General features: G+C 41.8%; 2 protein-coding genes and 1 pseudogene across 5 annotated transcripts in view; all 3 read left to right on the forward strand.

The window, feature by feature from the left end:
• LOC118314103 (natterin-3-like) overlaps positions 1 to 1,072 on the forward strand; it is a 26,118-nt gene extending 25,046 nt beyond the window's left edge. For all 3 annotated transcript variants that reach the window (XM_047329060.1, XM_047329061.1, XM_035640252.2), the window contains one exon: positions 1 to 1,072. This exon is cut by the window's left edge. In XM_047329060.1, the coding sequence (XP_047185016.1) occupies positions 1 to 965 (965 nt within the window). In that variant the 3' untranslated portion in view covers positions 966 to 1,072.
• A 669-nt stretch (positions 1,073 to 1,741) lies between these two features.
• Positions 1,742 to 5,499, forward strand: LOC118313943 (annotated as a pseudogene).
• A 967-nt stretch (positions 5,500 to 6,466) lies between these two features.
• ptrh1 (peptidyl-tRNA hydrolase 1 homolog) overlaps positions 6,467 to 10,000 on the forward strand; it is a 3,721-nt gene continuing 187 nt past the window's right edge. Inside the window, exons 1-6 of one of the 2 annotated variants that reach the window (XM_035640254.2) lie at positions 6,467 to 6,762; positions 6,867 to 7,000; positions 8,355 to 8,577; positions 8,657 to 8,756; positions 8,866 to 8,911; positions 9,337 to 10,000. The exon at positions 9,337 to 10,000 is cut by the window's right edge and continues 187 nt beyond it. In XM_035640254.2, coding sequence (XP_035496147.1) covers positions 6,893 to 7,000; positions 8,355 to 8,577; positions 8,657 to 8,756; positions 8,866 to 8,911; positions 9,337 to 9,615 — 756 coding nt within the window. In that variant the 5' untranslated portion in view covers positions 6,467 to 6,762; positions 6,867 to 6,892 and the 3' untranslated portion in view covers positions 9,616 to 10,000. Of the gene's footprint in view, positions 7,001 to 8,354; positions 8,578 to 8,656; positions 8,757 to 8,865; positions 8,912 to 9,336 lie in introns of both variants that reach the window. The other variant, XM_035640253.2, reaches the window with a different exon arrangement.

The raw sequence follows: 10,000 nt of genomic DNA on the forward strand, positions 1-10,000 counted from the left end.
TCGCCGATAACGTTAACCTGGAGTGGCTGACCTGGGGCGGCTCGGTGCCCAACGGCGCCGTTGCCATCTACAACGGCTACACCGAACGCACCGACTACGTCTGCAAATACAAGTGCGAGGCCGGCTTTTACAACCCCAGCCTGGGCCCATACTGTCGCTACCCCTATGGAGACCATGAGTACTACGCCCCTGAGTTCCAGATCCTGGCCAACAAAGACAACTTTGAGTTCCTGGAGTGGAAGGAAGGTTCCTACGGCTCAGTGCCCCTGCATTCCGTCAGAACCTGCCCAGGTGTTGGCATCTACGTTGGGAAGAACAAGTACGGTCTCGGCAAGGTCGTTCCTCAGTTTGAGGCCTTCTTCCTGCCGTGGGAAGGCGACGAGTACTGGTACAAGAAGTACCAGGTCCTGACCATCAACAGGGACGCCTACACCCAGGACATCAGCAATGTCAAGTACGCCATTGATGAGGTCGCCATCTTCCAGTATCCTCCTGAGACCATGCGTATCTCCGGGGTCACCAACAACGAGTGCCAGGCGGTGGTGAAGACAGTCACCATCTCGGCTTCTACAGAGGTGGAGACCACGTGGAACATCGGTCGATCCACCATGCTCGGCATGACAGGCAGCATCACCGCTAACATCCCCTTCATTGGCTCCGGCGGCATCGAGCTGAGCGGCAAGAAGACGCTGCAGTTCTCCAGGGGAACCACCAGGGTGGAGTCGCTCAGCCACTCTGTGTCCGTGGAGCTCACCGTCCCGCCGAACCACTCCTGCAGAGTCCGCATGGAGGGACGCAAGATCAAAGCTGACATCCCCTACACGGCTCGACTCAGCCGCACCTACCGCGACGGAGAGACCCAGTGGACGTCCATCTCCGGGACGTACGACGGAGTCCAGATCGGAGAGGTGCGGGCCGTGGTGGACCGCTGCGAACCTGTGGCCGACGCCAAACCGTGTCCGTGACAGACTGACGGCGACACCTAGAGAATACTTCTCAAGCATCTGATGTTTGTTATGTTGAAAATTTAAAAGTGTCTCAATAAATAAAAAGACGTGCACATGTTTTTAAATCCTCTTCCATTGTCTTTACAATCTCTGCACCAGCACATGGAACTGATGAAAAATTATATTAACATTTAAATAACCATTTTCTATTCAAAAATTAAATGGATGAAAGGGACCTTTATTCAAAATAAGTGCCTTTGGTTCAGTGCTATTTGTGTTGAAACGTTTTTGTTTGCGACATTTACATACAAAGAATAGTAATTACTTTTACCAGCAACAAACCACACATCGTGAGGGGCGGCGAGTGTGAAGTGGAGCACACTGAAATAGAACAGCAACATTTCGCCACATTTAGCAACAAACAACGTCCAGTTTAAAAAACAAAAACAACGTAGGAAATAGAGATAATTAAATATATCGAGGGCAAATGCATAATATATGTTCATTTTTCAGTTCATTTCAGGCAAAGAGTCTTTATGAGTAAATGTTTGCAATAAATTGGTGTCAATTTCATTGAACTTCATGGAATATGCTAGTATCGTTATACCTCACAAAGCCACTGTGTAGTTACCGTATGTATTTCCTTTCCATAACACAAGCAATGGTCACATTTTACAAATGTGTAGCATGAAATATCCAGTGCGACAGAGAGTCAGCGTGAAAATGATTCACAGGTTGTTCTCCACACTTTCAAATACAGTTGTGAATAAATCTTTACACTGCACATTTACGAGATGCGCGTGTTGCCTGTATTTCAGGTACGACTAAGATCATGAAGTTAATTATCGACCCTGACTCTCAGTGACGGAGCAGTTAATCCTCCTTTGACATCAGCGATTCTCAACGACAGGGTCGTGCGAGGACAACAGGTCCGAGTGGAGTTGAATCACATTATATGGCTTCGGAGTCGGTTCTCCGACCAAAGATCAATTCATGTTATCTTTATCAAAATGAGTAAACTGTTCAGCAGGACGGAGGATTCCTGGTCATGGACACAATGCGTTTCATATTGAGACAGCAAGACGACCTTCACCTGAGACTGTGATTCTTTCAGGTTTGACATGAAAACAAGCGAACGCGACACTTCATGAACGCAAATTTAGCTTTTTTTCCATCAAGATCCATGAATAATTCCCTGGGAAACAAGTTTTACTGAAAGGCCAAGTTACACTTTATCAAAGAAAGTGATAATTAAAATTCCTGGCTCCGCCCTTTTGTCCCGAACCGCACCAAGATTCTTTCTTGGCCCGTGTTCCGTCCTTCCACCAAGTTTACTTGACGGAGTCACTGAAGGAGGAACCTGACAAGGGAAAAACTGCTTCTGTACATTGATTGAAAATCAAGTAACAAATGGATCTAAAACATCTGAACAATCTGGAGAAAATGCAACTTGTTTTTTATTAGTTTTTAGAATAATATTTGATGGATTATTATTATTATTATTAATTCTGACTTCAGGCAGGTACTGATGACTTGTTTGTTCTCTTACAACTTTCTTTACTCTGCATCTTTCCAGATCTTTCCCCCCCACCATGAACAGTTTATTATATGATTCTGTAAATATGTCAAACTGTTTCTTTACAAAAAATTTTTGATCATTTGATCATAATTTTTAGAATATTGCAAGAAGAAACTGAAGCTATTTTTATGTGAAATTTTTGTTTCCAACTAAAATATTTTCTACACCTAAACAACAAAAATCACATTTCAACAAAGTAGCACAATTATTAAATAAAAGAGACAGTTAATTCAAATGCAGCCATGAATATTTTACTCGCTGTAAACATCACATAGCTATTTTAAGATTTCTCTGATGCATTTGAATTAACTCTTTTTTAAATCCTCATTGACGGAGTCCGAACATACATTTGGCCAGTTTTAGTAAACGTCAGCAGAACACTTCAATAACATGGAGCTCTCAAAAAGCCTGTTGGTTTAAATTATTATTTTTTCTTTTTTTATTTCGAACAAATAAAAAGAATAAAAAAGCAAGTGTGACACTGCATACAAAAACAAACAAAAAAATGTTTATCAAGTGTCATAAATAATATTTAGAAATAAATAAATCATATATGTCCAAAAAGCAGCAGGAGTAAGCCAAAGCTTAATACCCCCCCCCCCCCCCTCCTTATTTAACTGCTTATAATTTACTGTACAAAATTAGCAGCTATAAACAACTGTTTTCACCAAATTATTTACATTCAAAATATTTAAAAGCCAACAAAGAAAAAAGAACAAAAACAAAATCCCACTCAAAAACACCTACCCTGAAAAAGGGAAATTGCTAACTTCAATTGGGAACTCACAAATAAGTTACGTTTGTTCAACTTGAATCAATTCTCTTAACTTATTTGCTTCTTAACTTGTTAAATTTAAGACAACAATCTTAATTCATTCACTGAAGTATTCACTGAAGTAAGTTATTTCAGTGCACCCTCAGGCCAATATTCTTTTAGAAAAGTGGTTTTGTACCTCTTTTTAAATGGAATTATGTTTGTGCCACATTTTATTTCCAGTTCCAAACCATTCCAGAAAATTCACCTTCTTTTGCACATACTGTTCTGAAATGTAAGTATTTTGAAATAAAGTTCCCCTCTTAAGTTATACCTCTCAAGTTATACCCACACTGTCTTTCCATAAACAGTTTTTGTATATTTCCGGTAAGTTGATTATTGCTTGCTTTGTACATACATTTGTGCCGTCTTAAATTTAACCAGATCAATGAACTTAAGTGCATGGGACTTTAAGAATAATGAATCTGTATGTTCCAGATATCCAACTTTATTGATGATTCTTATTGCTCTTTTATGTAATGCGCATAACGACTGTAGGTTGATTTTGTATGCATTACCCCATATCGCCACATAGTAATTTAGATATAGCAATATGAGTGTATTGAACAGAGTATGTAAAGGTTTGAGGTCCAGAATGTCTTGAATATTGAAATGTGAAATATTAAAATACAATTGACCAATTAAACCTTCTTGGTCTTCCACAATTTCTTTTATTTATTGTGAATTTTTTTGTTTGTTTCTTGTTTGTTCAATTTTCTCAACTGAATTTTGCAATAAATAAAATTATTTTCATCCATTTTCCCTCACGTGTGTTCCTAAAACTGTCCCAGTTAAAGGGAAGAAACAAGGATCATTTTTATTTTCCATGTCTCTATTTTGAAAAAGATATTTATTTCATTTTATTTCACATTTTCTTCGTATGCTCCAGGCGAGACTTTTTCTTAATTTCAATTTCAATTGCTTGTTTTTAAATTTGAAAACCCCAATGAAAAGAGTTGCTTAAGAAAATGATATACTGTATCTCACACAGCGCAATAAAATGATTTTTCTAATCTTAAAGCTGCTTACTGGGGAATTTAATGGAAACCGGATGTGAGAGATATAACTCTATTGTTTTCGAGGGTTGGCCTAAAATCTGCCCCAAAAAAACACCCAACAATTGTCACTGGTGTTGTATATACTGTAACTTTATTTATCCAGAAAGAAGCTTTAGTAGGAGAAATTTCTTTTACGTGAAATCAGTGGAAGGATATGGTTCAGGTTCAGTTTGAGTTTTGGATCGGCAGATTGAATTCCCCCCTGATACGTTTGTGTTTTGTCCATGTGTCCAGAGGAGGTGGTGTGTCGCCTTGGTCCTGGCGGTGCTGCAGCGCTGCAGTCCGACCTGCTGCTCTTCGTCTCCCAGCTGCAGGAAAGAGAAAGTGAGTCACTTCATCAGACGCAGAATTAAATTCCTACGTGCCATTTCAGCAAATGGACACTCAGTATACTTCTCTGAAAAATGCAATCTACACATTCAAACCCAGTGTCATTTCCTTTCTGTCTTGTTGTGTAGAGCCATGGCTCAACCCCACATTGGGAGACGTGGTCCCGTCCCGTGAAGTCATCAACCCTCCAGATGTTAGAGACATCCCAGAAGAGGAGACGACCTCAACCTCGAGTGGGTCCAATGGAACGGCTCCCTGCCAGACGGCGCTGTCGCCATCTTCAACGGCTACACCGAACGCACAGACTACGTGTGCAAAGTCAACTGCGAGGCCGGATTCCACACTCCCAGCAAAGGAGGCTTCTGCCAGTATCCCTACGCCGACAAAGAGTACACGTCCTCCAGGTTTGAAGTGCTGGTCAACGTGGACCACTTTGAGTTCCTGCAGTGGGTTGAAGACTCGTACGGGTCCGTCCCCAAGTATTCCGTGAAAACCTGCCCCCCACCGCGAGGACGGACGGACGGAAGATGACGGGCGACATCCCCTTCACCGGCAGGCTGAGCAGGACCAACCACAACGGAGACACCCACTGGACGTACATCACGGGCACCTACAATGACGTGAGCGTGGGCGAGATCAACGCCGTGGTGGAGAGGTGTCAGCCGGTGCCCCACGTGGTTCGCTGCCCCCAGGCTCAAGACTGAGCATCAGTTTGAGTGATGCTGAATCAACGACGCAAAAGGCAAAAACCTGTTTGACAAATGAAAATACATAAAGCATTTCAATGACTTTCTTTTTTCTTTGTTGTCTTCTTTTAACTGAGAGATTTAATGTAACCAACTGAAATTTTGAAATGATGTGACTTGTTCAAGAATATAACTGGATATTGGGTTTACTGCTCTTTACACTGGCTTCCTGTTTGTCAAAGAATTGACTTCAAAATACTACTGTTGGTTTACAAAGCACTAAATGGTTTAGGGCCTAAATACATTTCTGAACTTCTACTTTGCTACGAACCATCCAGATCTCTCCAGTCGTCCGGGACAGGTCTGCTCTCTGTCCCCAGAGTTAGAACTAAACGTGGAGAGGCAGCGTTCAGTTTCTATGCTGCACAGATCTGGAACAAACTCCCAGAAACTTGCTGGACTGCTGCAACTCTCAGTTCTTTTAAATCAAGTCTGAAGACTTTTCTGTTTGCCGCTGCCTTTCATTTCTTGTACTGCACTGTAACTTTTATCACCTGTCTTATTCTACTTTAACATGTTTGGATTTTCTCTTATTAATTATTATATTTTATTATGATTTTTTCTTCCCAAAGCTTTAAATGTTTTATGTAAAGCACTTTGAATTGCCTTGTTTTTTTATATATATATATATAGTTCTATTGCTTTCTGTTTTATTTTATTCTATTTTTTATATTACCTGTCTATTGCTGCTCTAATATCTGGATTGCCCCCCATCAATTAAAAAAAAGATCTCGGCAAATATTTAATTAGATTAAGGCTAATTTACATATTCAAACAAATTCATAATGTTTGAAATACAAAACAATTTTGTTGATATAAGTAATGAAATGAGGAGGTTGCATAATGATATCTCCAAGTTATTCATTTATTTTTATGGTATTTATTAGCACATTCACCTGTAGCGTGTTGACAGTGTGAGTGAGATAACGTGTAGTTCTTCAATCCGCTAGATGGCGCTGTAGCCTCCCGGCTGTTGGCTCCGTGTCGTCTTTCCTACACTCGTTGACCCGGAAGTGATGGCGATTCCCGTCAGGAGGGGGAACAGGCTAATGCTAACTCGTAGAAGAGCTAGGGCAGATTAGTGAGATAGATTCTCACTGTGAACAGGTTTTACATTATTTCATATTCATATATATTGATGTTGACTCGCCGGGAGCGGGACTGTCGCCGCGTCCCGCGGCGTCTTGCTGCCCTGAGTTAGCCAACAAGCTACAGAAAGCTAAGCTAACGTTAGCAAGCTGCTGCTGCCGGTGTCAGGGGAAAGTTACCTCGACAACGTGGAGTACACGTGGGTGTTAAACGGGCTGAACGGTTCTTTTTCGCCGCATTGAATTCTATGAAAAACGTGTGAAATGTGACTTGATAACATCCGGTGGACGGTTTGTGGTTCAGTTAGTGTCGTCGCCGTCTGTCGCACAATGCGACGGCTTGTGTCGAGGGTCGTGAGCCGAGTTCTGCTGAGCGAACTGTTCGCCCGGGCGACGCGCGTCGAGGCGGCGCTGCACACGCGCGGCCCCCGGAAACTGGTAAGTGGTTTACTCGAACACATTATTACCAGTCTGGATTATACACTTCTGCCGAACAACTTTAAATAAAAACAATAATAATAATAAATCTGATCATCGAGTGTCGTTTTCCTGATTGGTCAGAAATGTCCAATCCATAATTGAAGGCTGAAGACCTTTTTTAATTGAAGTCTTATATTGCGTTCTATTGTACCTCTCAGATATGCTTCGTCACAAACACGTACACCTGTGGGGGAAAAAAATCTCAACTGAAAATCCTATAATTATAATTATGATTTCATTATTATCTTCCCAGTAGAAGCCCCGTCATCAGGAAAAGGCCTAATGCGACTCAAGGTGCTTGATTTAAGATAACACCGATAATTATTGCAATTTTGGTTTTTGATTTTTTTTTCATGACGAAGCGTAACTGAGAGAAATTTGGTGATTATGCCTTTTCACGTTGGGCGTTGTAGAACGTCCCGACGGTACTTGTGAGCTGTCCTCCTATTGTACCAGGTCCAGATAGAAAACCACCGGACCTACATCTGTCGAATCTGGACGGATTGTCACAGAGAGGACCAAATATTCTTTAAAACATAGTTTCAGATTCCCCCTGAATTATATTTTTTTAAAGGTTTCGCAAATCTAAAACTGTTTTAAAGAGTTTTTTGTCTCCCTGTGATAATCTGGTTATAGTGGCGTTTGAGAGAAACTGAATTCACAATGGAGTTCAGTTTGTCCTGTTCACAGTCCCAGTTTGTTGAGCCGCAGAAGTGACGGCACACAAAGTGACGTTGTGAGAAGAATGTGTGTGTTGACGCGTAACGACGACTGTGACATCACTGTGAGCTCAGTGGTCACAAGCGTGTCACTCTTATAGTGTTTCTGTCAACAGTGGATCGGTACCATCAGTACCAGTGTTCGTCATGGGACGTAACGCTGAGGATGAATGAGCTTTGTAGCAGCAATTCAAACATTCACTATAAATCCTTTTGTTCGTTTTTATTGAATATGGCTCAACGCACACTGTCACATTAGATGAGAAAGAAAGCCTTTATTGTCATTATATTACAATGAATACAACGAAATAACGAAGCAGTATTGCACACATTCGTATAAAACATAAAACACACACACACACACAGTCAACCACATTCCATATCATATTACCTGCATTCATCATAAAATAATAATAAAACCATAAAACAAGTTCAGGTGGGCTTTGGAGTCGTAGAGCTGCAACAGTTGTAAAAGTTAAAAAATAGTAGTATTCTGCTACCAAGTTTATCGCCAACTATTTTAGAATAGAATCAACTATTTTGAACATTTAAATACGTGATAATAATGAAACGTGTGTGTGTGTGTTTGTCAGGTGGTGGGTCTGGGGAACCTGGGGATGGAGGGCACCAGACACAGCGTGGGCATGGCGGTGCTTGGCGCGCTCGCCGCCCGGCTCGACGCTGCCGAGCGCTGGCGCGGCGACAAGCACGTGTCCGGCGAGGTCATCGTCGTGTCGGAGGCCCAACACGCCCACGTGGTGCTGCTCCGCCCCCGGCTGCCGATGAACGTCAACGGGGTGTCCGTGGTGAAAGCGGGTGAGGTCACTGTTACTGTGTGTGTCATCTTAGCTTTATTTATATTATATACAACCATAAAGTCATTTTCTCTCTCCAGCTGGTAAATACGGCGTCAGGCCCGAAGACGTGGTGCTGGTCCACGACGAGCTGGACAAGCCTCTGGGGAAGATCAGCATCAAACACGGAGGAAGCGCCCGGTCGGTAGAACTTCCTGGTGAAAATATTGTGGAGAAGTGTTTGAAGTGCACGAAAAAACATAATAATGAAACTGAAGACGCAAAATTAACTTTGAACTCTTCTCTGCAGAGGTCACAACGGAGTCCGCTCCTGTGTCGACTGTCTTCAGACGGACGTGAGTGTCCAGTAATAATAACAACACTCTGTAGTTCTGTTATTGATTTATATTGATCTTCATTGACTTTTCTATTACTGTTTTTATGATTTGATTTGATAAACTTTATATATATATGTGTGTGTGTGTGTGTGTGTGAGTTTGTGTGTATATATGTATATGTGTATAATATATGTATGTATATATATATATATATATGTTTGTGTGTGTATATATATATATATGTATATATATATATGTGTGTGTGTATATATATATATACACTATATAACATGCCTGGGGGGGAAAACCCTGCTGAAACTTTATATTTATAGTTGTTGCAACACTTCTCACAAAATATAACATAATTAATAAAAACAATCGGCAGTTGATGTGAATTCGTGTGGATCACATCATCTTCCTCTTCCTCCTCTCGTCTCCTGCAGGCGATGATGAGACTCCGTGTCGGGATCGGCCGGCCGGCGGGGAAGTCGTCGGTGGAGCGTCACGTCCTGGGTCGCTTCTCGTCGGAGGAGCGGAAGGTGCTGGACTCTGTTCTGGTCCAGAGTGTGGACCTCCTCCTCTCCCAGCTCGCCCTGCAGGACGACGCCCGGCAGGACGCCCAGTCCCCAGCCTCGCCAGCAGGGGGCAGGCGAGCAGCGCAGGAGAGGGAGGAGGAGGACAAGAGAAAACCAGTCAACATGGAGAAACAGGCTCTTCACTGAGACTCTGACTTATTCTCACATTAATAGACAGACTTGAGATGATGCAACAGGAAGTGAGGTTTGGTCAAAATGGACAAACGTCACAAGCTCGTGTTTGAATATCTGTTGCTTAAAGAACAAATCGTTTACAGTTAAAAACTTTTTGTCTGGCTGTTTATTCTCAATGCCTTTTAAAAACCTGCGAACATTTTCTGTATTACATTAAAAGAATCTCGCCGTGTTTTCAGGTTTTCTCTCACAATACGGAAGAAGATGTAAGAAAACCGATCATGTTCCTCCGTCCACACGTGTCTCAAAACAAATCCTCTAATTTCTGAACATTCATCTGAAAATAATAAGAAGTTGAGATGAAAGTGAGAAACAGATTTCCACGACGAAATGAAGG

The sequence above is a fragment of the Scophthalmus maximus genome, chromosome 19, assembly GCF_022379125.1.
Source record: "Scophthalmus maximus strain ysfricsl-2021 chromosome 19, ASM2237912v1, whole genome shotgun sequence".
In the NCBI taxonomy this organism is placed as follows: Eukaryota; Metazoa; Chordata; class Actinopteri; order Pleuronectiformes; family Scophthalmidae; genus Scophthalmus; species Scophthalmus maximus.